Source organism: Cetorhinus maximus, chromosome 18 (genome assembly GCF_964194155.1).
Source record: "Cetorhinus maximus chromosome 18, sCetMax3.hap1.1, whole genome shotgun sequence".
Classification (NCBI taxonomy): Eukaryota; Metazoa; Chordata; class Chondrichthyes; order Lamniformes; family Cetorhinidae; genus Cetorhinus; species Cetorhinus maximus.
In genome coordinates this window covers 23,746,414-23,774,290 of record NC_135896.1, presented here as the reverse complement: position 1 = coordinate 23,774,290, position 27,877 = coordinate 23,746,414, and the positions used below count along the sequence as shown (strand labels likewise).

Genomic DNA, 27,877 nt, shown 5'->3' with positions numbered 1-27,877 from the left:
TGTTTTCACAACAATGTTGGTCTTGTCCTTCTTAGTAGTAGAGGTCACAGAATATGAGATGCTGTCAAAGTAACTTTGTTAAGTTGCCACAGCTCACCCCATAGCTAATACATATTGTAGTCAAAGTCTCAATCGTGAAGGGGATTTATAGAACCCAGTGGCAGGGGGAATAATCAGGTGGACTGCTGTGACCTGGAGGTATCGAGCTTCCCAACTGTTGTGGTGTCTAAACCCATCCAGATGTGCGTTGAGTGTTCCATTGTATTCCTGACTTCCATATATTCTTGTATATGAGGGAGACAAAGTAGTTTTGACCCTTACCACGAGTTCCCTATGTGCTACCTTCGCAACAATTATTCAGAGACTAATTGTTAGACAGTAACTCAAAAGTATAATTTGTTTTGCTCCAAACTAATATCAAAAGAGTTTGAGTAATAAATAAATGTTTTGCCCCTCAGAAAAAGCAGTGATTTGATTTATGCGGCTGCTAACATTTTTAATATTTGTTTTTTAAAATAAAATAGAAATGAAGAATAATGCAGAGCAAAACTTTAATTGCCAACAACTCCCTGCCACATTGAAGCTAATACATACAATATTGCAGGTAATCATTATTTGACCTGTTCAGTTATACTTCAACACTTGTGTCTTTTAATTTCTTGACCTTGCATCATTTGTTTGTGTCAACAGGAAATGCCAAATTGTGAGGAGCCAGATATTCTTTTCAACATGCTCAATTGTTTAAAAATACTGTGTCTACATGGGGAGTGTTTGTATCTTGCAAGAAAAGATTATCCAAACTTTCTTGCTTATATTCAAGACACAATGTTGATTTCAAGGTAAGGTTAACACAGTATGAAATACTGATAATTTATCATTAATTGTTAGAATGTGTAGTTTGTAAATGTGTTTTTCCAAATTAACTATTTGGTTTCCTATACAAGTTTATAGTTTTTTGAAGTATTTAGAACTTCTTTACAGATTTTCTGACTGCTTTAACTTTGATTCATTTAAACGTTTACAGAGATATTGAAACAAATCTCACCTTGTGTAGGCATTATTAATTTGATCAGAGTTTAAGTACTTAATACAATTTATTTCCCAGAAATGTGAATAGGTCTGAAGTTATTCATATTGGCCGAAAAAAACAGAAAGGCAGAATATTTCTTAAATGGTAAGAGGCTGGGAAATGTGGGTGTCCAAATGGACCTAGGTGTCCTTGTTCATGAATCATTAAAAATCAGCATGCAGGTGCAACAAGCAGTTAGAAACGCAAATGGTATTTGGTCTTCATTGCGAGGGGATTTGAGTGCAGGAGTAAAGATATCTTGCTGCAATTATATACAGCCTTGGTGAGACTTCACCTGGAGTATTGTGCACAGTTTTGGCCTTCTTATCTAAGGAAGGATATACTTGCCATAGAGGGAATGCAACAGAGGTTCACCAGATTAATCCCTGGGTTGGCGGGATTGTCGTGTGAGAGAGATTGAGGAGACTGGGTCTGTATTCCCTAGAATTTCGAAGAATGAAGGTTGACCTCATTGAAACTTACAAAATTCTTATAGGACATGACAGGGTAGACGTGGATAAGATGTTTCCCCTGGCTGGTGAGTCTAAAACCAGGGGATATCATCTCAGGATAAGGGGTAGGCCATTTAAGACTGAGATGAGGGGGAATTTCTTCACTCAGAGAGTGGTGAATCTTTGGAATTCTCTACCCCAGAGGGCTGTGAAAGCCCAATCATTGAGCACATTCAAGACAGAAATCAATAGATTTCAGGAGACTAATGATATCAAGGAATATGGAGATAGCATGGGAAAGTGGCGTTGAGGTAAATGATCAGATATGATCTAATTGAATAAGGGAGTAGGCTGGATGGGCCGGCATCCAGAGTGGAGAACAAGGCAGCAGGAATGGGTCCCACTGACGTCTGAGAGGGGGCAGAGGAAAAGGGTGTGAGGGTGGGGAGGGAGAGGAGAGAGGGAGGGCATGGGGGCAGTGTCCATAAGCCTGGCAGAATTTTACGCTCCGTGAGCAGATGCACACCTGACCTGAACGAGTATAAAATCGCGCGAGATGACGTCAGGCAAGTGTCCCGACCTCTTCGTGCACTCGCGTGATATTTTGCTCAGCGAGCGCGCGCAGCAGTTGGAAGTGTGCCTGCTGACAAAGTGGGCATTTAAGCCCATTAACGGCGCAATTTTCAGCGATCTTTCATGGCCTGTCCAATGGGCCAATCGGCCAGGCGGCCTTTACATTTATGATGAAACCCCATCCAAGGGAGGGACGAAACCTCCTTTCGGAAATAAAGTAAAAAGAAATATCTGGGTACAGCGTTTTTGTGAGGTATGCTTCCAGGTCCTTGATTGTGCTGCCTGGACAGTTTTTGCAGCTTTCTTGTGCTTTAGTTTATTATTTGAAGGTCTGCAGCTCCCTGAGGCAGCTGTCTGCCTTCAGGGGACTCAGTGGAAGCACTCACCCACGCCTGTGGTGACATTACCACCCGCCATCTTCCCACCCCCACCCCGACAGCGCTGAGCTTTTCAGTGTGTGTTTCATGCTGGCTGTCCGTTAATTGGCCAGTCAGTGTAAAATCACGGTCGGGGGCCCGTTTCCCGTCCGCTCCGTGGCCCGCCGATTGCCCGCGCCCGACGAGGGAAAATTTCTGGCCGGGGTTTTCATTCACCCTCGCCTGCACACACCACCTTGCACTCTCATCCATTCTCGAAGAGGTGAGTGTGAATCAGTGAGTATCCTGAGACAGGGAGTGAACCGGGACACACACACACTCACCCTATTACTCTCTAATACCCACCTTTATTTATCACCCTTGTTTTTCTTTTGCTCAACAAGTTGTTTCATCTATTTTTTTCTTACAAATTCATGTGTGATGTTGCGCCGAACTTTATTGTTCTGAAATTTACTCATTGGCTCCTTGAGAGAGAAAAATTTTGACATGTGGCCCTCCCCCCAGGTGAAAAGATTGGACAAGCCTGAATTATGCCATGATAAGTTTACATAGGCACTTTGCACTATAAATATTGACAGAGAGGTTTATAAGTTTAATGAAATTGTCAGGAAGTACCTGACAATTTGAGCTCTTTAGCCTATCGTAGATGGAAAACATTGGCCTGGATTTTGCGATGCTGACGGTGGTGAAATTGTCACAAGCACCAGCATTTCTCGACTGAAACTGACAGCCACTTCTGGGGCAGAATTTTTAGGTCGGCGTGCGGGCGCGCACCAGGCCCGATCAGACGAGAAATCGCGCGAGATGACATCGGGTGAGCGTCCCAACGTCATCCCGCGCTCGCACGATATTTCAGTCGGCAAGTGCGCGCGGGTGTCGGAATCGCCATCAATTAAGAGGCCAGTTAAGGCCATTAAAAAGGCAATTGATAGTCATTTTTCATTGCCCGTGCGATTTCCAGCTCGTCACATGGGCAAATTGGACAGGCGGGCTGCTGACAATTCGCAAAACCTCATCCAAGGGCAGGATAAAAAGGGTCAGCAGCATTGCCAGTGTGAGTAGTGAGGAGTTTGGGAGATTGTTTGCCACTGGCTGCTTATTGATACTTGACAGCTTCATCTCTGTTCTGGGCTTCATTCTTAGCATTTCTCGGCTTTATTTCATGGCTCATTGGTGTCTCCAAGGCCCCCAGAGGATTCAGACTCTGTGGACCCTTCCAGGTATCAGACAGCCTTCTGTAAGCCTGATAATGGGGATTGTGGTCTCCACTAGAGGCACCTCCGAGGGGGAGGAAGAGAGGGGCAGGAGTGAGAGGAGGCCACATCTCCCAATGCAGCTTCCAGGGGAGTGACCTGTGGGAGGAGAGGCACAGACACAAAGGGTGCAGGGCCAGTAGGAAGTCTAAAATGGTAGGGGCCGCGGAAGACGCCACTTCTGCTGCCAAGGTTTACAGGCGGTGATGCAGCTACCTCGATATGTTCAAGGTGCAATGCCGAAGGAGGCTCCGCCTCTCAAGGGAGACCAGCACCTCTATTTGTCAGATGATTGGGCCTGAGATCACCTCTGACTGTGCGGGTGGACACCCCATGCCAGTGGCTCTGAAGGTCACAACTTTTATGCATCTGGCTCTTTCTAGGCGTCAGTGGGGGATCTGTGTGGAGTCTCCCAATCGGCTGTCCATAGTTGTGTCAAATTGGTGACAGAAGCTCTGTTCAGGCGGGTATTGACTTTTGTTCATTTCCTTACGGGCGTGGCCAGCCAGGCTGAGTGAGTCAGAGGCTTTGATGCTATTGCTGGGTTCCCCTGCAGCCAGGGTGCAATTGACTGCACACGTGGCCATCAAAGTGCCAGCGGGTCAGCTGGGTGCCTTCATCAACAGGAAGGGTTTCCACTCGATGAACGTACAGATAGCTTGTGATCACAGGACAGATTCTGCAAGTCTGTACAAGATACCCTGGCAGCTCCTGAGACACTCCCGGGTGCCGAGGTTCTTCAGTGCTCCAGCCCGGCTGCATGGATGGCTTCTGGGTAACAAGGGCTATCTCTTGAAAATGTGGCTCATGACGTCCCTCTGCCACTCAAGAACAGAGGCAGAGCAGCATTATAATAGGAGTCATGCCTCCACAAATGTGGTGATAGAGAGAACCATAGCTCTTCTGAAGAGGCACTTCCAATGCCTGGACCGTTCAGGGGGTGCGCTGTAGTACCCCCCAGAGCGGGTGTTACTGATAGTGGTTGCATGCTGCGCTCTCCACAGTCTGGCACTGGCAAGGGGGGACCCACTGAAGGAAGAGGATCTTGAAGCAGCTGCACAGGCCACATGATGAGTCCAGTAGTGAGTCAGAAGAGGAGCACGGTGAGGAGAACGCTGAGGGCGTGGAAGCAGACCTCTATATCCTCCAGGGAGGCAGACAAGGATACCAGGGATGCCTTGATCCAATGCGCCTTCAGCTAGGCTGCCAAATAAATGCTCCCACCTCATGCCAGGGCTGCTGCCTCCTTCCCGGATGTCTGAAATGACCCTTTCCTTTGAACCCAAAGTCCACTCAGTGCCTGTGCAATGAAGCTTAGAGTCACCCACGTCCAGCATTACATACTGGCGTAGCCTGCACCAAATAAATAAAAATGGTGAACCATACTCAGGCCATTATAAAAAAAAAATCTCATTTTGATAGTGCAAAAAAAATTAACAGAACCTTCTCTGGTCTTCAACACCAGACCAGTACACATAAAACATTGCACAAAAGAAGATCACCCGTGACCAGTTCCTCTTGTGCTCATGGTACCGTAAACTTACGGTTGTGAGTGCTACATCTTGGTGCTCCGCGACAATAGAGGCAGCCTGCTGACTCTGGTATCTTGTTGGCCTTGATGACCTTGGCGGACACCCTCTGGCCAGTGGAGCCTGTGCTGGCCCTGCCTGGGAGGGAGCAGCCAGTGTCACAGCTGGCATCTCCTCAGTCGCTGCAGCCTCATCAGATGCCACGGTCGTTGGCAGAGGGGCGGCGGAGCTGCTGCCATCACCTAGAGTGCCCTGAGAGGAGCCCGCAGAGACGACAAGCAACCACCTGAGGTCAGTGCCTGTGTGAGGGCTTGCAGGGCTGAGTGCAGAGGAACCTCTGATTCTGTTCCTGGAGCTGCCTCTCCTTGAGAGTTGCCACTCTCTCAATGGAGAAGGCAGTGTGCTCAGCCATGAGGGTCAGCGCAGTGCTGATGCTCCTTTTGGGCTCCTCCATAATGGAGATCATGGCGCACATACCCTCATGGATCTCTGCCAGATCCTCTCGCGCATCTAGCTGAACATCCAGCATCTGCTGCCTAATGGACGACTCCAGATGCTCAACATCTGCCTTCGACCCAGCATCGTCCTAGACTCCAGCAGCCCTTTGACTGCTGGTGCCCTAGGCACTCTCTGCCTCCACCTGCTCCTCAAGGGAGTGTGAAGTACCCTCACCGCTGTTGCTGTGCACCGACATTCTAGCTGCCTATCTAACATCCACCATATTGGTATCTGCGCTGGTGCCTGGTTCAGAGTGCGGGTGTGACGCAGGTCTAGTGGTCCTCTGGCGTCAGGGGTGGCTCTTCAGGGTCCTGAGATTGGGTGCATGGCGGAAAATCTAAGGAAGAAGAACAACATGTCATTAGTTTAAGCCATCACAATGTCACTGTGCATGCCAGGCACCACAATGGAGATCTGCATCATGGCGCCATCGTCTTTCAATGATCAATGGGGAATCCAGTTTCAAGGCTCCCATCAATGATGAGGCTACACAAGAATGTTTGCACCATCCGAAACTCTCACCTCTGTGCACTGCACTCTTATTTTTGTCTGACACTGCAGCCTCTCCATGGCTGGTTGACCGAGGTGCGTACCTGCTCTCTATCTCCATAGAGTCTGCTTGTACCTCATTAGGATGAGGAGGTTTGGGGGGGCCTCCGCCGGTCCGCAACCTTTCACTGTTGTTATGGGCCATCTTCTGAAAGGACAGCGGAGCATGGATTAGTCCACTCTCTACCTGCAGCACCATTGCAGCCTGACCAACCCCACTTGAGGAGCACCTTGCAGGGCACATCTGAGTCATGGCCCTTGAGCCACAAGGCACTCAGTTCAAGCAGCCAGGGCTCACCCCCTTGGCCAGCTCCAGCATCACTCAGACTCTAACACCCCTGAGCTCCACGGGGTGGGGGGGGGGGATCGGCCAGCTCTTAACACTTCAACACACTGATGCATGCCAACACGGTACTCACACTTCCTGATTGTAGCAGATCGTTAAACTTCTTGAGGCACTGGACCCAGGTGCGCCGCACAACATCACGGCTGCTGACGAGCGCTGCTCCCTCCTCCCAAGCTCTTTTGGTAAGGTGCGGTGGCCTCCTTATGCCACCCCTGGGGATAAGGATGATCCTCCTGGCAGCCACCTCCTTCAGGACGACCGGGAGGCACTCATCCGAAAATCCAGGGGATGGGGGGGTGCCGAGTACCCATGCAACCTGCCCTCCCACCTGGCGTCTGCAGCCGCACTTGATGCCATAGCTTCATGGTCACAATGCTGAAGATGTGTTCGTCACTGGCAGCCTTCCAGGGACTGCCTGTTCCGTTTTTAAACTGGCCGCCAAGTTGCCGTTGGACCCAGAGGCCGACAGGCCCCCGCCCCCAACCTGCCCTTCCCGACCATTGAGAAGTCACGTTTGGCGGGTCTTAATTGGCCCACCAGCGTCAAATCGCGGTCATGGGCCAATCGCGGGCGGCAGCCTGATCCCGCCAATTCTGGGCCCGCCAATCGTGCTCACACACCAACCTAAAATTCCTGCCCCTGTGAAGAACAAAGTGGAGTTCCAGAAGCTGCTGTCAGCGATTCTATGCTTCTCCAGTTGGTGTACTGTTGAGGCATTTCCTCCTCTTCCAACCCCTAGACTGCAGTCAGTGGGAAGCTAATTGCATTGACCAGAACTTCATCCTTATGCTGGTTAGCCTCACTTGAAAAACCTTGAGAAAGTGATACCTTGTAGAATGAGGTGTAACAGTTTTTAATGGTGTACTGTCTTCCTAATTACTGCTAAACACCCTTACTGGCCCCAAAATGCTAAATTTGTATTACCTAATAACAAATTGCACATATTTTAAAAATGAGTTTTTAAAAAAAGACTTTGTTTATGTTCGCTTATATCTTAACCTAATCATAATCATTTATTTTGCTATCTGGAAATTTAAATTGAAAGGAAAGGATGTTAAGTGCTTTTAACTTTCTGGCCTGCTGTGTGTGAATACTTCAGGTGTGATTGGCTGCTTACCGTTTGCTGACATCATTGCTGCTGCTTGCAAAGAGATCCCCATGACTTCAGTGTCTGATTAAAGCTGCTGGAGGGAAATCCACGCCACAGGGATCATTAGCTGTTTTGTAGGCAACTGCCTTTGCACTCAGTAGCAAGAGCTCTTGCTTCACCACTGGCTGCAAATTCCGAGCATCATCTTTTTATTTAGAAGATAGCTGTAAACTTAATGGCTATCGCTATGGCAGTCTCTGATGCCACCTGAACTTCTCAATGAGACTGCTGCTTGTGATCCCTCCCAGCAGTCCATTTTTTTTTTTAACTAACCAGGTGTGCAAATCCAAGGCGGACATCAGGGACTAAGGATACTGGCTGGAATTTTACGGCCCTCTCACCAGTAGGATCTTCCGGTCCCACTGAAGTCAATGAAAGTTTAAATGGCATCTGCTGCCGGGGGTGGGGGAGGGGAGGGGATCCCGCCGTGGCGGGGCCAGAAAATTCCGGCCACTGAGTTCCAAAGTAACCAAATGATTAAATTATCTGTGACATGAAGGAAAAGAAAATGAATGTGAATACATTATCTCATGCGGATAGCTTATAAAGATCGAACCTAGTCTCAAACTTTCATTTCTCCTTGTATTTGTTGCAGCCTGTGGAAAGTACTTAAGTCTGAATTCTCACAGCTTGCCTCTGTGGCAATACCTCTGTTCCTCCACGCACTTTCTCTTTCGCATGGCGCTGATATATTCTGGAACATCATTGACAGCAATTTTAACAGCAAAGACTGGAAGATGCGGTTTGAAGCTGGTAAGATGGAAAAAAATTGTACAATGGAAAGAATGAAAACTTATCAAAATTCATGGAGAGAATGTAAACTTTTAAAACTTAAAAGAATGGAATGGGATAAAAAAGAATAATACCATGATAAAGTACATTTTTATTTATAAATCATACTATAGAAATAAGGTGTCACAATTAACGCTGTCATGGGAATTAGAAACCTTCGTAATTCTTTTTAAACCTAAAGCTGTGGTGTGTTAGGGCAATTGCAACAAGAAAATGTATTTTACTTTCCCTGCACACTATCCTGAAATCAACAAAGGGGCAGCCAAGAAAGATACGTTAACTACACAATGAATAGACTGATAAGAAGATGCTGATGCTGACATAAGTCATTGTACAATCTCCACAGCTCCAACATGATCTATTGCAACTGCTGCTAATAGGAAGAGCTCAGACTTGCCCCTTGGGAAATTCAGGATTGACGCCATTGAGATTTTTACTTATCAATACCGTCCATGTGTATTGCACAGCACCCATTTTACTTTACACGCATGTATACTTTGCTAGAATGCCATTTTCTAAATCATAATGTGCTGAGCAGAGTATACTATTCCTATAAGAACCACTTTGTTTACAAGAACATACAAAAATTTGGAAATGCAATGTAGGCTGCAATTTAAGTGTGTGTAGCCTGAAGTGATATACTGGATTGCCAGAATTATGTCTAGTCATTTGAGAGTACAGAACTTGAGTAGTGCTGAAAACAGAGACATGCTGTCAAAGCTTTTCATCTTGCACTCTTCAGGACAATTCGCAAGAATATCAATAGTAAAGGGAACAACAATTTATACTGCGTGATAAGAGAATGCTGATTGGTTGACAAGTGCACTCTGGGGGGGGCATTGTCATGGAGAATGCACCAGGGAGCAGTTAACTGCCAAGTTTTTGTTCAAATTGAAACCAGGCTGGTCAAATCTCTTTGGTCAAGGCATTGCCATGGGGAATGAACCAGGGAATGGCTGACCCCCAAGCTTTTGTTTAGTTGGAAAATGCGCAATGCGTGGACATGCTCCTTCTGTCCGCAAAGGACAGGCGTGAACATATGTGACTATCAATCCTGAAAAATGATCAGCCTACCTCAGATTACCCTGGAAGGGTAAGGTCTCCCAAAAAATTTGAGCAACAGGTGAGTGTACAGCCTACATACCTGTCTTCACACTGGCACCAAAATTCATATACCGCATTATTCATTTGTGTGATAGGCAAAACATCTTTTTGCCTTGACAGCATCGTCCTGTTAGTGGAGAATACCACTCGTGTTGCTGTTGCATAGCAACAGTGTGAAACAGCTAGCTATCTTCTCATGCAGTATAAATTGTTGTTCCTCTTACTATTGGCTTTCTTGTGAACTGTCCAGAGGCAGGCCTGACCCACAGCATCGTGCTCTCCACCGCAGGTAGGGTAAGGAGGCAGGTCCTGAATCTACCCCAACTGGAATGGGAATTGAACCCCGTGCTGTTGGGACCAAGCTGATCCATACTGGTCATCAAGCCAAACAGCCTCCCAAGGAGTCCAAGTTGCTGTGGCAACACACACTTTTACACTTTCCACTACATGGCCGAGGAGGAATTTATCCCACTCTTACCACCTGCCATTGACATATGTTGGAAAGATTTACAAGTTTATATTCAACCTGTTTGGCCACATTATGAACACACTTTCCTTGGCCATCAAGTCCTGGAGCGGGACTTGAATTGCATTATATATAAGGCTGCAATTTAGTTCTGGCAAATTTCTACAATAATTTTAATGATGTTTGACAACTTAAGTTATTACTAAAAAAATATTGTGGCAAAATTATAGCCATAATTAGAGTTTCTGATTTTAACTAAATAACCAGGAATTAAAATAATTAGATTAATTCTTTCTCACGGTGGTCAGCAATAAGCTTCAGGCTACTTTTTCATAAAGATCTTTGTTGATTTCAGAAACACTTACCCATCTTTTCAGTAATGGCATATTCTAGGTTACATTGCCATTTCACATATTTGCAATTATTACAGTATGTTATTACTAGCTGTTGAGGATGATGGGGTTGGGTCATTTTCCTGAGGCATGGGACTGGATTGCAGGGTAGATTGAGAGCTGACTGAGCATTGTGTAAGGGCAGGCTTCTATCAGTGCGCAACCTAACAGGCTGTAAACATGGCCAACAGGAAGCTGGGGTTTCCATTGTCCACAGTTGGTCTTTATGGATGCTCATGTCTTCTGGTGTTTCAAGTTCCATGCACTACTTCTACATGACTCACTTGGGAACACAAATATCGAGCTATTGGTCTGGTCACATAGATGACAAGGAAGGTGAGGAAAGATAATTAGCCCCCATCAGTTCTTATGCTATTTGGTAGAAATTCATGCACCACCTTCCTTACTTGATAGAAATGGTAAATCTTTGGGCAGACAAAAAGAAATAAAAATCTATGACCAAACTCATGGAAAACTCTGGGAAATTCCTCTCCCAATCAATAAAACAATGAAGTGAGATCTAGAAGACTGTGGATACCTTTGACGCATTACCAGACATACTTAGTTAACGCCCACCACAACAGGACTGGAAAAGACTTACTTCCATCCATTGACCAGTTCCAAAGGCCACGAACATTATTGTCTTACTTTATCTCCTGTGTCCTTCTCATGTCCTCTATGGTAAAAATGAATCCCTATGATTTTTAACATCTTTTCATCTCACTGGCTTTCTTGATGATCTTTTCTATATATTCACCATCCTGTGTGTAAAGAAGCTACACCTAAACTCATCTAAGCTTGAACCCATGCTACCTTTGTTATTATTGGATACCTCCCTCTGATCCAGTTAATCTATTAATCTCTAAATTCTTAAGTAACTTGTTAGCATAACCATCAATTTAGCTGCCTTTTCTTGTACATCTCATTGGTACCTATTTGTTCCCAAGGTGCCCTGGTGCTCATGTATTTTTGTATATTTATTTAGAATTTTCTTGACAAGGGCTATCTTTCCTGATACTTTTGAAGGATCATTACTATTTGTATTTGTCTAGAAACATTCGGATTGGGAAAGTAACAGGCTCAATCTCCCAAATTATTCCCTATCTGATTTGCTGGATACCAGGATAACAAGGCACCTGCCGGAGCCATGGTGTTTTCCTTTGTGACGGGAAATGAGACAGGGAAATAAATCCTGGCTAGTAATTTATGCTTTTGATCAGTTGACCAAAGGGGCATGATAGTGGCATGGGAACAGGTTCCCTCATCAGGAGTATTTGTTCAGGTGGACCTTAGTTCAGAAGGCATAAAGATAAATTATGTTGTCATCTGACCTTTAAGCCACATTGTCTGACTCAGAGAATAATTAATGTCCTTAACTATATTGTTCTTAGTGGAATTGGTAAATAAGAGAAGTAATTCCTTGGTAAATAAAACAGGAAAGAATTTATCATTCAGGCCATTAGAACTGGTTTTGTTTCAAATAGATAGGAACTTTCCCTGGTCTGATTCATATATACACTGTTCAGTATTAAATCAAGAATTTTAGAAGGTTATTGCATGTTATAAGGTTTTTTTGCATTTCATAATCTAGGTTGTGACATGCAAATCTTTGCTACTGCTTTTGGTACCAATTCAGTATCATGTTTTTTGGTATGTAGTGGAGAAAGTGGTGGTTCTGTGCAGATTTTTGGATATCCAATCTGTGACAAAGAATCATATGCTGAAGTACTCCCTAGCCCATGCCTTCTGCTGTTTCCTGGCTGCAGTTGAAGATGTTAATCCAGCAGTGGCTACAAGAGCCAGACTTCTGCTTGATTCCATTAAAAGACCAGCTTTACAAGTAAGTTATGAGCACAGATGCTTGATGTAGTATCTTATGCCAAAATGACAATTGTATTCTTCCATTTCTATTCATTACATTGGCCAAAAGGAATAACATTTATACTAATGGAACTAAAATACTGCATTCTGGTCCAATTAAGATAAGCTTCTTTTTGTTCTTTAAAGCAACTGGCCGTCCAAACAAGCTAAATTTTAAAGGCAGCGTCTAACAGTTAATGAAAAAAAGGAACTCCTATCCATATTCCCTGCCCTTCAAACGATCCCTATATATTAGACAATATAAGTTAGGATAACCTTGTGGATATAACGCTGGACTAGAAATTTAAAGGGGTGAGTTAAAGTCCAGCAATGGCAAATTCTATCAAAAATGAATCTGGAAACTTGTGGGCTAACACCAGAGCAAAATAATCTTGAAATCTTTCGGATTGTCATAAAAACCCAACTGGCTCACTAATGTCCTTCAGAGAAAGATTTTGGCCTTTGAAAAAAAAAATCTTCATTTACAGATGTGGGTGCTGCCAATAAAACCAACATTTATTGCCCATTGCTATGTGGTTTGCCGGAACATTTCAGAGGACAGTTAGTGCTCCTGTGAAACACTTTAGGATGTTTAATTACTATTAAAGGCACTGTATAGATATGAGCTGTTGTTATTGCATTAAGTGGGACAGACTAAGAAAAGATCTAACAACCCATATTGGGCATTCAGGGGGGCACTTTGTGTCACCTTCAGGAACTGAATTATACACAAACACAAGCTGTAACATTATGGCTCATTATGCTCCTCATCCCTTGAACAGCATCAGGCCAGGAAAGTAATCCTTGCTCAAATGTAGATTGCAGTAGGCCAGGCCAGGAGCAGCATCAGGCATTCCTTAGAATGAGGTATGAGCATAGGGAAGCAATCACACAGAATTATCTGCAATGAAGCAGAAAAAACAGTTGAGGTAAACAGTCCTACAATCAGTGGATGATAGTAAAGCTCTATAGCCATTTAGTGTTGGTCAAAAGGAAAACCTGCATTGGCTGGAGTCATGCTTGACACGAAAGAAAATGGTTGTGGTTTTCAGAGGCTAGTCAACACAGCCCCAGAACATCGCTACAAGAGTGTCTCAGGAAAACATTCTCAGCCTAGCCATCTTCAACATCTTCACCAATGATATTCCCTCCATCATGAGATGAGCAATAGGACAGTTCCCATTCCTAATAATTCTACAGTTCTTAGGTCCATTCACAACTTCTCCAATAATGTGCTAGCCTGCAGCAGAATCTGGATATTATCCATGCTTGGATTGACATGTAACAGGCAACATTTGCATTACCTAAGTGTCAAGTAGTGACCATCTCAAACAAGAGGAAGTCCAGTCATCTCCACTTGACCTTAAATGCAATGCCCTCACCCCAGTCATTCATCATTAATATGTTGAGTGGTCACCATTCAACAGAAACGGAACTGGATCAACTAAATAAACACTATTACAAAGGGAAAATACAATGGATGCTGGAAATCTGAAATATAAACAGAAAATTTTGGAAATACTCTGCAGGCCTGGCAGCATCTGTGGCGAGAAAAACAGAGGGACCATTTCAGTTCTGTGACCTTTCATCCGAATCTACTTGACCATAAGGTTTTGCGAAAGGTCACCTGAAATGTTAACTCTGTTTCCCCTCCACAGATGCTGCCTGACCTGCTGAGTATTTCCAAAATTTTCTGTTTATATTATAAAAAATGCTGTGGCTAGAAGAGCAGGATGGAGATTGGGTACTATATGATGAGTGCCTCGCCTCCTTACCCCTCAGGCATGTACAACATTGAAGTCAACAGTATGATGGAAAACTCACCACTTGTCTGGATGGGCACAGCTGCAACCACGTCCAAGAAGCTCAACACCATCCAAGGCAAAGCAGTTTTTTTGATTAGGGCTTGTGCCACTGAACTCAATATCCGCCCTCAACATCTCCAACAGGCTGCGGTTCTGCTGTGCACTAGGTGTAGAATGCAATGCAGCATCTCTCTTCAATAGCCCATTGTCCTCTAACATCAGGAAGGGCAAGGGCAGTGATTTAGAACCATAGAAAAGTTACAGCACAGAAGGAGGCCATTTGGCCCCTCTTGTCCATGCCAGCCCAAGGACACCCAGGTGCCCTTTCTAATTCCACCTTCCTGCACCCGGCCCATAGGCCTGCAGTTTACAGCACTTTAGGTGCAGATCCAGGTACTTTTTAAGAGTTTAGAGTTCCTGCCTCTACCACCAACTTGGGCAGCGAATTCCAGACACCCACTAACCTCTGCGCAAAAAAGTTCTTCCTCATGTCCCCCCTACACCTTCTGCCACTTATCTTGAATCTACATCCCCTGGTTCTAGAATTCTCCACCAAGGGAAACAATTTTATCCTGTCCACTCTATCTATTCCTCTCATAATTTTGTATACCTCAATCAAGTTACCTCTCAGCCTTCTTTGTTCTAAGGAAAATAACCCCAACCTATCCAATCTCTCCTCATAGCTACACTTTTCTAACCCTGGCAACATTCTTGTAAACCTCCTCTGTACTCTCTCCAGAGCTATTACGCCCTTCCTGTAATGTGGTGACCAGAACTGCACACAATACTCCAGTTGTGGCCTCATCAGTGTTTTATACAATTCCAACATTAAATCCTTATTTTATATTCTATACCTCTGTCAATGAAGGAGAGCATTCTATACACCTTCTTCACAACCTTGTCCACTTGAACTGCTGCCTTCAGGGACCTGTGTACTTGTACGCCAAAATCTCTCACTTCATCTACCCCTCTTAGTATATTCCCATTTATTATGTAATCCCTGTAACTGTTTGACCTCCCTAAATGTATGACCTCACACTTCTCTATGTTAAAATCCATCTGCCACTTTACCACCCACTCCACCAACCCATCTAAATCGTTTTGGAGATTATGGCTATCCTCTACACTATCCACTACTCGGCCAATCTTTGTGTCATCTGCAAATTTCCCAATTGTGCCCCCCACGTTCATGTCCAAATCATTAATATGTAACACAAACAGCAAGGGTCCCAACACCGATACCTGTGGAACTCGTGGCAATACTCCAGTACCGGTTTAAAGCTACACATCCTAAGTTGGAGATATAATGCAGTTTTTTCAGTTTCTAAGTAAATACCCTGGAATTTCATTCATGATACCATTGTGGGAGCACTTACAACAAGGTCTTCAGTGGTGTAAGGAGGAGAATATACAATCACCTTCTCGGGGCAGCTAGAAATGTGCAACATGTGCACACACCACCCATGTTCTGGGCATACAGTAGCACAACAGTTATGTTATTGGACTAGCAATCCAGAAACCTAGACTAATGATCCAATGATCTAAGTTCAAATCCTATCACAGCAACTGGAGAATTTAAGTTCAATTAATCAAATAAACCTGGAATGAAAAGCCTGCCTTGGTAATAATGACAATAAAATACTGGATTGTCATTAAAAACCCAACTTGTTCATTAATGACTCTTTGGAAAGGAAATCTGCTGTCCTCATTCCATCTAGCTTATTTGTAATTCCAGACCTCCAGCAATGTGACTGACTCATAACTGCCCTCTGAAAATGGTCTAGCAAATTGTGTTCAAGAAAGCAACTCAGCAGAAGGGCAATAAATGCTAACTTTACCAGTGACACCTCCATCCCATGAATGAATAAAAAAAAACTTTTAAGAATGACAGAATAGCCCTTTAATCAAAGAAGGAAAAGAGCGAAATTTGGTTTTTACATTGTCCAGTTTAATTAATGTATAGTGACTATAAATATAATTTTGCCAAGAACCTGACACAATTGTTTTAAAATATAGTTTGAATTAATGTACTTTGCATGAAGAAAATGAGAATAGAAGGGAAATTCTTTACTTGGCATCGTTTCTGGTGCAAAAGACTAAAACAGTTTGAGTTTGCAAAAATGCATGTAAAATATTAAATAACATATTAAAATAATACCATGGAAAACTAAGAAGATTTCAAAATCTGATTATATATACAGCCTGAGTGATTAACCTTTAGTTTTTCTTTACTTTCGTGTAGGGTCTCTGTCTTTGCCTCGATTTTCAGTTTGACACTGTGGTGAAGGATAGACCAACAATCCTCAGCAAATTATTTCTGCTTCATTTCTTAAAGCAAGACATTCCAGCTTTAAGCTGGGAGTTCTTCGTCAATAGGTTTGATACCCTGTCTCTGGAGGCTCAACTTCATTTGGATTGCAATAAGGAGTTTCCATTTCCTACAAGTAAGTTTAGTCATTTTCTCCACAGATTTTCCAACCCATGAGGCTTCTTGCAGCAATATACCTTTTGCCAACTTCGAAACAACACAAGGGAGCAGGGAAGGGTTTGGTTCTGATGGGATTTGTCTTTCTGGCTACTTGTGCAAAAAATCATTGAAATTTCAGTAACAAATGCCTTTACATTACAGAAGGAGAGAGTAGAAAGTGAGCAGTTGTTTTACCAAAACCACTAAACAGATGATCTAGTCATTATCACATTGCTGCTTTTGGAACTTTGCTGTGTGCAGATTTTCTGCTGTGTTTCCTATATTGCAGGAGTAACTACATTTCAAAAAGTACTTCATTGGCTGTAAAGTGTTTTGGGATGAGGTCATGTAAGGTGCTGTATAAATGAGAGTTCTTTCTTTTAAAAGCCAGCTTTTAGATGTCTGGTATACATTTTAGAAGCTTCTGGGTAAGCCTGGACAAAAAAAATGGCTGAACTTGTTCTCACACTGAACAATTTCTCCTTTAACTCCTCTCACTTCCTCCAAATAAAAGGTGTGGCTATGGGTACCTGCATGGGCCCCAGCTATGCCTGTCTCTTTATGGGGTATGTGGAACATTCCTTGTTCCAGTCCTACTCCGGCCCCCTCCCACAACTTTTTCTCCGGTACATCGATGATTACTTTGGTGCTGCTTCATGCACTCGTCGGGACCTGGAAAAATTTATTAATTTTGCTTCCAATCTCCACCCCTCCATCATTTTCACATGGTCCATCTCTGACACTTCTCTTCCCTTCCTTGACCTCTCTGTCTCAATTTCTGATGATAGACTGTCCACCAATATCCATTACAAGCCTACCGACTCCCACAGCTACCTCGACTACAGCTCCTCACACCCCGCTTCCTGTAAGGACTCCATCCCATTCTCTCAGTTCCTTCGCCTCCGTCGCATCTGTTCTGATGACGCTACCTTCAAAAACAGCTCCTCTGACATGTCCTCCTTCTTCCTTAACCGATGTTTTCCACCCACGGTTGTTGACAGGGCCCTCAACCGTGTCCGGCCCATATCCCGCGCATCCGCCCTCACGCCTTCTCCTCCTTCCCAGAAGCATGATAGGGTCCCCCCTGTCCTCACTTATCACCCCACCAGCCTCCGCATTCAAAGGATCATCCTCCGCCATTTCCGCCAACTCCAGCATGATGCCACCACCAAACACATCTTCCCCTCACCCCCCCTGGCGGCATTCCGTAGGGATCGTTCCCTCCGGGACACCCTGGTCCACTCCTCCATCACCCCCTACTCCTCAACCCCCACCTATGGCACCTCCCCATGCCCACGCAGAAGATGCAACACCTGCCCCTTCACTTCCTCTCCTCACCGTCCAAGGGCCCAAACATTCTATTCAAGTGAAGCAGCATTTCACTTGCATTTCCCCTAACTTAGTCTACTGCATTCGTTGCTCCCAATGCGGTCTCCTCTACATTGGAGAGACCAAATGCAAACTGGGCGACCGCTTTGCAGAACACCTGCGGTCTGTCCGCAAGAAAGACCCAAACCTCCCTGTCGCTTGCCATTTTAACACTCCACCCTGTTCTCTTGCCCACATGTCTGTCCTTGGCTTGCTGCATTGTTCCAGTGAAGCCCAACGCAAACTGGAGGAACAGCACCTCATCTTCCGACTAGGCACTTTACAGCCTTCCGGGCTGAATATTGAATTCAACAACTTTAGATCTTAAACTCCCCCTCCCCCCAACCCCACCCCGTTTCTCCCCCCTCCCTTTTTTTTCAATAATATATATAGATTCTTCTTTCCCCACCTATTTCCATTATTTTTAAATCTAAAACTAAAACTTTGTTAGCCTTTCCACCCCACCCCCACTAGAGCTGTACCTTGAGTATCCTGCCTTCCATTCTTAATTAGCACTTTTCTTAGATAATATCACCACCTTCAACACCTCTTTGATCCTTTTGTCTGTGACATCTTTTGATTATCTGCTCCTATCATTGCTTGCTTATCCCCACAATCACCCCACCCTCAACTTCTCTCTCCCCCCCACCCCCCCACCTTAGACCAGTTTATATTTCACCTTTCTCCTAACTATACTCAGTTCTCCCGAAGGGTCATGAGGACTCGAAACGTTAACTGATTTCATCTCCACCGATGCTGCCAGACCTGCTGAGTTTTTCCAGGTAATTCTGTTTTTGTTTAAAAAAAAATGGACTATGTCCTAAATCAGCAAGCAAGCAACTCTGCCTGAGGAACTTTGCACTTTCTCTCATGCTGTGTGGTCATCCAGAAGAAAGCATATTTACAAAAGAATGTAGAAGATATGGGGGCAGATTTTCGTGTTTACCTTTTAAGGATTATCATGGTGGAGCAGAGATCAGAACATCAGACAAGGAGCATCACATACAGAAATTAATGAGGAAATTAAAAAAGATAGTTAAATATAGCTTGAGATTTTCAATCTTCTAGAAGCTATATTTTATCTCTACATGGTTATAATCATACTCCTATCTATATAGCACTTTATCATGCCAGGCACCTCAAAGCATGTCATATACAATTACTTATTTTTGGAATTCTTTTAAGAATACTTGGGCAAACGCGACAACCATCGTCTTCCAGGAACACCCTGCAAACAGTAGGATGAATGGCTGCGAGTATGGCCTTTGTATTTTGAGGTTGACAGAGATTTAGGCCAGGAAACAAGAACTCCCTACTCTTTGGGCAGGATTTCACAGGGTGGCAGGGTTTACCACCTGCAGCCAGAAAAGTCATCGTGAAACCTGCCCCCAATCCAGCAGGCTGCCCTGCAGCCATTTAACGCTTGGAGGAGCATTAAGTGGCTAAGGGCGAGACTTCCACCTCCACCTGGAGAGGAAGTCACACTTCTGAGAGCTACCGGCCAATCATGTTAGTTAACAGCTCTCTGGTCCCAGCAGGATCTCTGGGCGTGGTGGCCACTGCAACAGTTCCGAGCAAAAAAGAGCTAGGAGTGGGATGAGAGGTCACTTGTAGCAGGGGGCTGGGGTGTTGTGCTTCTCGGTGGGACCAGGAGAGGAGGTCCTGGTGGGGTCGAGAGAGTGGGGGTTGGGGGGGAGTGAGCAGTGATAAAGGGTTTGGGGGGCCAGAGTGCACAAGCCAGGTGGCAAGGGGCATCTGGGGGGAGCAGACCATGTAGAGGGGCCTCTGAATAGAAAAGGGGGCCCATTAGGGAGGCAATTGCTTTTCCTGCCAGAGACCCAAGCAGGCTTACCTGACGGGCTTCCTACCTGCCTTGGACTTCCCCCACCGACAGAAAAGCTGCGGCTAGGCAGAAAGTGCCCCTTAAATGGCACCTAATTGGCCACTTTAGGGCCTCAATTGGCATGAGGGGGCGTGGGCAGCCAGGGATCTTGCCTGCCACCTGTTAAACCATGGACAGGTCAGGAGTGGTGGGAAAGGCAGCCACAGAATTTAACTGCACCCCCATGCCCCGCGGCGCCCTAGCCAACAAACCTGCCCGCGGGGGACCGTAAAGCTCTGCTCTTTGAATAATGACATGGAATCTCTGATGGGCATTTGAAAAAAAAAGTCAAGGCTTTAGCTTCACATTCCATCCAAAGAACAGCATCCCCCTTTAAACTGCACTGAAGTGTCGACCTAGATTGTGTGTTCAAATCCTGCTGCATGGCTCAAACCTACAACCTTCTAATCCAGACGTGAGAGTATGACTAACTAAACCAAACAGAATCGCAATGCTAATCAAAAAGCAGAATACTATGGATGCTGAGGTGTTTCTATTCATATTTTTGTCAAATGTAAAGTACATGAAGATTAAGGATATTATGTAGTATTGCATAGAATGTATAGCACACAAACAAGTCATGCAGTTCAGCTGGTATGTGTCAATGTTTATGCTCCATATGCACCTTCTCCTACCCTTCCTTATCTAATTCTACCAGCTTAACCTTCTATTCCTTTCTCCCTCGTGTTTGTCTCGCTCTTCCTTGGATCCATCCATGCTATTTGCCTCAGCTGCTCCTCATAGTAGCGAGTTTCACATTCTAACCACTTTCCAGATAACAAAGTATTATATATTATTAAGGTATCTCCTAAATTCTGTATTGAATGTATTAGTGACAGTCTTATATTTATTGTTCTCATCAAACCCTTTTGTAAAACCCTCTAACATGTAACACCTCAGCCTTTTTTCCAGGGAAAAAAACTTCACCGTGTTCAATCTTTCCTGATAGGTATAACCCCTCAGTTCTGGTATCAGATTTTTAAGTCTTTTTTACATCATCTCTGGTGCTTCTAGATCCTTTCTAAGAACTGTGCACGTTACTTGAAGAGTGGTCTAACCAAGCTTCCATTTAAGTTTAACATAACTTCTCTGCTTTTCAGTTCTATCTCTTTAGAAATGAACTGATTTTTCGTTCGCCTTGTTAAGGCATTAAATGCAAACCTTTGATATCTGAGTTGTGCAATTTTTTCAAATGTTTTCACTCGACCAGTCATCTTTCATGTTTGAGTGTGCTTTCATGCAGCTATAACTGCTGTAAGGACAAATGTTGCTAACCTAAGTGATGCGGCCATGTGGAAAATCAAGCGAGCTCGCTTTGCACGAAACCGACAGAGGAGTGTGCGTTCCCTTAGGGACAGCGTGAAAGGTCCAGGAGAGTCAAAGAGGGCACTTTCTCTTCCAGAAACTCTAAGCACCAAACTGCGTAAGTGCCTTTGGTCTACAAATTTCACTTTTTGTTGGTGAATTTTATTGATTAGGTTATAAGAACTGTTATTTCAGAGCAGTTGTGTTCTGTTTAATATGGCCAGGACACCAATTACTTCATATATAGGTATAAAAATGGTGCCGAAAAATCCGGTTCCGTAGTGCCGGAAGTCTTGGTGCTATGTGTGCCAGTTTAGACCCTTCTGCAATCTTCAACCCCACTTCCTTCACCAACCTGGGATACAAGCCATCTGGACCAGGGACGTATCTAGCCTAAGTATAGCCAGCCTTTCCAGTACCACCTCCCTCTCAATTTTCACTCTATCCATTACTTCCACTATCTCCACTTGTACCGATATTTTGTCAGATTCATCCTTTATGTTGACAACCATCTATTCTTATATTCTCTCCTTTCTGGTTTTAGTTTCCTCTTTACCTCCCCTCTCAATCTGTTATATTTGAGCTGGTTCTCACTTGAAAAATTCGCCTGACATGCATCGTACACCCTCTTTTTATTGTTTCATCATAGCCTCTATCTCTCTCATCAAACGAGGAGCTGTGTTTTTGGCTCCCCTACTTTCTCCTTTGTTGGAATGGACCCAGCTTGTGCCTGAAGCATTTCTTTTATATCTATCTATGAAGCAACAGTTCCACTGTCTGGATCACTTGGGAAGAGCCCTCCAGTATTCACCAGAGTGGTTGTCCCAATTCATGGTGGTCTGTTGCAATCTCCACAACCTGGCCCACTGGGAGAACACAGTCTTTGTCACCGCTGGTTCAGTGAGCACCTCAGCGGGAGGAGGTGGAGGAATTAGGGAGGAGGAGAGGGAAGAGAGGAGGCAACCGGTACATCCACATTCCAGACAAACTGTCGATGTGGGTATCATCAAACTCCGGTTCCCTGGATGAAACCTCAGATCCCATTGTTCAATCTTTCACCACCTTACCTTTCCCTTGTGACGAACTATCAGAGCATCCTTCTGGCCACAATCCTGAAATGAGAGCCTGCACAAAACAATCAGTCAATACCAACTTTATCCAATGACACATCCGATGCTCCATATAAAACTCAACTAATAATCCCTGTGCATCCCTTTAGTGCCTGTCTTACAGGTACCTTTGCCTGGTGTAGCGCTGTGATGTAGTGTTATCCCACTACATGCAGCAGGGCTTGGATGCCTGCTGCATTTCACTGGGGGAGACTGGGGATGGCCTTTTAGGACAACCTTTAGCAGCTCTGAACCTTGCGGGCACAGCTTCGGACTGCAGCACCACAGCATGGATGGCAGTGCCTCGGCTGACTGGTTGAGAGGCAACAGCAAAGGTACTGGCAGAGGGGCAGTGGTGGGGGCACAAATGCTGTCATTCTGAGAGAGGACAACAGATTAGTTCCCCACGGAGATATGGCCAGTCCTGCAGGGCGATGCCTCAGTGCAATAGTTTGAATGTGTATGGCACCAAGCTGGACTTGCATAGCCTCATTCTGACCTTCCAATGCAGCGCCCTGACATTGGGTGGTTTATGCTTGTGCTGCAATGGAAACTGAGGCCTGGATTTTTGCTCCCAGGTCGGGAGCGCAGAGTCGGCTCATTTCCCGGCTCCGCAAACACAACTTGGGAAAAATGCTTTTCATTCTGTGGTGGCAGAGTTCTCTGGGAGTTAGGCCCGCTGACCTCGGAACAAGGGCGGAGGTTGCCAGGTGTGGATGCAGGCTGGGCAGAAGGCCTGCTTCTGTGCTCCGGCACTGTGTTGAAGTTTAAAAAAAACAATAAAACATAAAACAGCCCTCACCCCTCATACCCCCAACCTCCCAAACATTCCCCATGCTCCATTCATGCAAACCCATGCCACCCACCCTCCACACTACCAGCTCATGGCCCCTCATTCCCTCTATGACAACCTGTGACCCTCTGCCCATACCCATGGCCCCTTATAGCCCCTATGATAACTTAATGCCAACTCATGCCAACCCATGACCTCCACCCACCTGCCATGGCCCATCATACCCTCCATGCCACCTCATACTCCCCACCCACCTCCCATGGCCCCTCATACCCTCCATGTCAACCTATGCCCCTCTCCCCATCCACCATGGCCCTTTATAGCCCCGATGCCACTTCATGCCCCGGCCCACCAGCCTTTGCCCTTACACCTACCATGTCAACTCAACCAATATTCACCATGGGCAGACCTCGGGAGCCATGCTGAAATTAAATGAAATATAATTCTAAGTGTCTATCGATGAATTCACTATTTTTAAAAAAAGCCCCATTCATAAAAATCCATTCACTACATTTACATTTCTTCAACTACATCCTTATAAAAACAAAATTTAATTCAAGTGCTTAATCGCTTATAAAAACAAACTTTGGAATTCACAGTCTCACTTCAAAGAGTCTATAACCACTTGGAGCTGTCAATCAAACTGTGAAATGGAAGGTACCCTACTGTGAAAATGGAAGATTGTGAAATCAGTCATGTAGCACTAATCCAGTAATGGTAAACCACAGACTTATGTCAACAGAAAACGTGAAATAGCCAGCCATGATTTTTTTTTAAACACTCCAGACATTTTTTTTCAGAGATTTATAGGGCAGGAGTTTTAAATGTTTTGACAGCTTGACGGTTGCCTTTGACAGTTCATTTTGACACCTTTGCCTGTTACTTCTGACACTTCCAATGAGCTTGATAATAATGAGTTTATGTACTTTTTACGCACATTCATACCTAATTTTAACAATCTCAAGGGACACCTTATCTCTCCCAAGGGGCACCTGATCTCCCCAAAGGTGACCCGTTGCCATATCCAAAGGAGTACCCTACCTCTCCAAAAGGGCACCCCACCTCTCCAAAGGACTCCATAAGTTCATACCTGCCCATACTAGGTCGAACCTGCGCATGTCATGTTTCACACACCTGGCTCACAAGAATCACATATGATTGGAAGCAGCTGATGGTTTAAAATGGGCAGCTGCTTCTGCAAAATGCGCATGAGCAAATCCTCACCCGGGCCATTCCCGACCTATGAAAATGGTAGGTGCTGTGTTCGGGGGCGGAACTTCTGGATTTCAGGCTCATCCATCAATTTCGCAATCTTTCACAAGATTGTGAAATTCCAAGCATGAGTTATTGGCCAACACATATTGCTTCTTGGCTGGGTCTGCAAATGTTTTATGCAGTTGCCTGCCACTTCACTCTGGAAAGAATGGCCTCCAGCTCTGTGGCTTTCAGTAGTCTGAGGGTGAGAGCAAGCACATGAATGTGGGGGTTCAGTCCTGGTTGATATATAATGTTGGTGGATAAGTGCAGGGAGTGTAGCGAATGGAGCAATGTAGGAAATTAGTGGTGAAGTTGATAGGCTATGAAGTGTAAGGATGCATTTACTGATCTTGACCACTTGTGTGAGGTCATTAAATTTCCCGAGGCCACACTCGTGCCATGCACTACCACAGCCAACTGCTCTCAGAGTCTTTTCAGCAGTGCCTGCCAGGCTCCCTGGCCCCTAAGGGAAGAGGACCTCTCTCTTCTTGTTAGCCTCCTGCACCTAAAGGCCTAATGGTGGGCATCCAGAAACCTTTGGGGCACACTCTCTGGCCTGTTGCGCCATCTCTGTTGCCTCCTCTAGGTATTCCGCTCCTCTCCAAGCTGTTTCACCACCTGCTGGAGCAGGAATGCACCTCGCTTTTAAGAGTTGCAGGCTGGTTTTAAGTAGTGCAGCCTAGCTTTTAAGTGGTGCTAACCTCGCATGAATTTGGGCTCCCTCCTGAGGCGTGCAGCCATTCAACAGCTCTTTCAACCCTGGGCTGCACACGACAATCATGAGCAGGCAGCACAAAGTCTGCCTGCTGCCTGCATCACTTTGAACAGGTGTGCACATCGCGTTCCCTGTACCTGATTTTGGGGGCCATCCAATTTAGCAACCCCCGCCCCCCCAGCCAAGGATATTTAAATTTCTGTCTTTGTTACTACTGCAATTATAGCAGTAAAAGTGATGTGAAGTGACTATAAAAAAGCTGAAAACAGCAGAGAATTAGACTAAAATAATAATAGAGATAAAAACAAAAAACTGCGGATGCTGGTAGAGAATTAGACTAGTTTAATGTAATAGACAGATAGCAGCATCAGCATTAATCGTTTCAGTTTTGAACTGAATTAAGTGCAGTTTCCTCATGTACTTCCAGGATATAAATGACCAAAAAACACACTCCCCACCTCAAATAACATTGCTTCAATAATAAAGAGACATTTTCCATGCCACTGGCACTGTACTGAAAAGTTGCTAATTGAAAAATTAGCTTTTCTCTTTTGGAAAGCTGATGAACCTGCCACATACTTCTACCATTTTCTGTTTAACCACATCACATTTTAAGGACACTGATTAATTTCTTTTTTCTCAATCATCATTTTTAAAAAAGTTGTGGCTGGATTACAATTTATTGTTGAAAAAGTTTAAATATATGATTGGTTTCAAGAACAGGAGTATTAAATTAATTGTGGAGTATTAAAGTAATATGCATCGTGTGGAGAAGGTTGCTTGTGCAAAGTTTGGTACCATAATACATGAGCCTTATTACAGCCAAAAATAGCAGTGTGATGTTTAAGCAGTACTAGCACTATTTAAAGGGATCATCAAATACTCGCAGGCTAGTTGCTGAATTATTTCTTCTAGCTGTTTATGAAATTCAATGCGATTTGGGTGCTTTTTCATACTTATTTTCAAGTTTCATAAGTTTCAAAAGTCCACAACGAGTGATCTGGCTGGTACAGAAATACATTTTTGGTGACTTAAAGGCTTCTGCACAAAATGGATGTGGCCTAGTAAGGCTTCTCATGGCAATTATCATGATTGCGAGAATGAGCAGAGGCCATGCAAAGCAGGACGAGTTTCTAGAAGAGAGTGGAGATGGGGGAATGTCAGGAATGCTCTTTTCCATAATGGCCAACACTTTTTTCTCCATTTACCCCTTCCATTAATTCCTGCAGACTCGTGTTGTGCACCACTTTCTCCTGCGAGGAAGAGGCGAGTGTGCTATGTTTGGGTGATTTGGTAGTCATGGTTGAATAGTGTGAAAGCTGTGAGCTGTGACTGCGAGGCTTGCAACAGTGCTGAGTGTGCATGGTTAAGGTAAAGCTTATGAATGTTAGGGTTTAATTCTGATTGGTAGAGATTGTTCATAGGTGAATGGTGAGTATGTAGTGAATTGTGTCTTAAGGCTAGTGGTGCAATTGGTGGGATATGGCATTTGAAGATTTTCTCCTGAACTTGACAACCATGTGAGATAATTAAACTCCTTCCACTGCATCCAAGCCATTGGGGGCTACACACCTCATATTGAACATTGCTATCTCTTGCCACTGATGTCTTCAAATGATGTGTTTGATGGGCCTCTGCCCCCTTGAGGATACAGCACAGCTCTGCCCTTTTCCATCCCTTCCACAAAGTCTTCCAGTGCAGCATTTGAATACCTTTGTGCACGCTCTCTTCTATGGTTAACCATTGCCGAATCTATCCTAGTATATTCAGGATTTCAACACCACCAGCAACCACAATGCACCTTCCCTTATCAAGTGCATGCTAGCTTTAAGTTAGGTAGCATTAAGGTAGGCATTCATGATATTGGGTGGCCAGGTGATGTGTGCAACCAATGAGCATCGCAGGGAGTGCTGACTGCACAAAGCAAAAGGGAAATATGCCAGCAGCTGGAAGTTAGTGTCCTGCCTGCATTGTATCAATGGGCACCGATTAATAATCATTTTTATCCCTACCCCTGTTTTTGGGAGTTACCCAGTTTAACCCCCATTACTTTTTAAAACTATGTGTTAATTGCACAAAATAATCCAGTAATTTATGTAACTTGTTACATTTACACTTTGTTCACATGTCTAGTGTCTTTCAGTGCAAACTCTTTCCTATCATCTTCATGTTCTTTGACAGTGTATAGCAATAAGAATAATTTGTATACACTTTCTTAGTTGATGGACAAAAACAAAAATAATCACTCAAATTCCCACTGTCGCTGATTGCTAATGACCAAAATCAGATGTAATTATAATTACAAATATAAACCTAATTTTTATACATGATGTTCTTTCAAGAATCTAACTGAAATAGGCAAATGACAACAGTGTTAAGAGAACTCCTTGTATTCAGAAAATTCCAAGATTATATAAGATGTTCTTATTTTGTTTTCAATTTCTGCAGCTTTGCGACTGACAAGACACGAACAGTCAGCTCCAACTCTTGGTACAATGATGGAGCAAGCTATGCATGGTAAACATTTTCATTTTTTGTGTGTTTAATGTAGCTTAGAATCTAAGTTATAGGTAGCCACTATTGTTGTTTAAATAACACACTGTTCCTAATGTATTATCAAATATTAATTCAAAGGTGTTAAATGCTGCTTCAGACAACAGGTGTTGGGTCTAAAATTCTGACCTTCCCGTGATTCTAATGTTAAAATATTTGCTCATATTTGATTTGAAACTAATTGGTTTTTTTGAAATTTGAAGTTTATACAAA

General features: G+C 44.3%; 1 protein-coding gene across 1 annotated transcript in view; it reads left to right on the top strand.

The window, feature by feature from the left end:
* Positions 1-27,877, top strand: part of unc79 (unc-79 homolog, NALCN channel complex subunit) — a 201,467-nt gene that overhangs the window by 86,705 nt on the left and 86,885 nt on the right. The window contains exons 21-27 of the mRNA XM_078562184.1: positions 525-604; positions 691-839; positions 8,392-8,549; positions 12,209-12,390; positions 16,458-16,659; positions 21,176-21,355; positions 27,560-27,628. Of these exons, the coding sequence (XP_078418310.1) occupies positions 525-604; positions 691-839; positions 8,392-8,549; positions 12,209-12,390; positions 16,458-16,659; positions 21,176-21,355; positions 27,560-27,628 (1,020 nt within the window). The remainder of the gene's footprint in view (positions 1-524; positions 605-690; positions 840-8,391; positions 8,550-12,208; positions 12,391-16,457; positions 16,660-21,175; positions 21,356-27,559; positions 27,629-27,877) is intronic.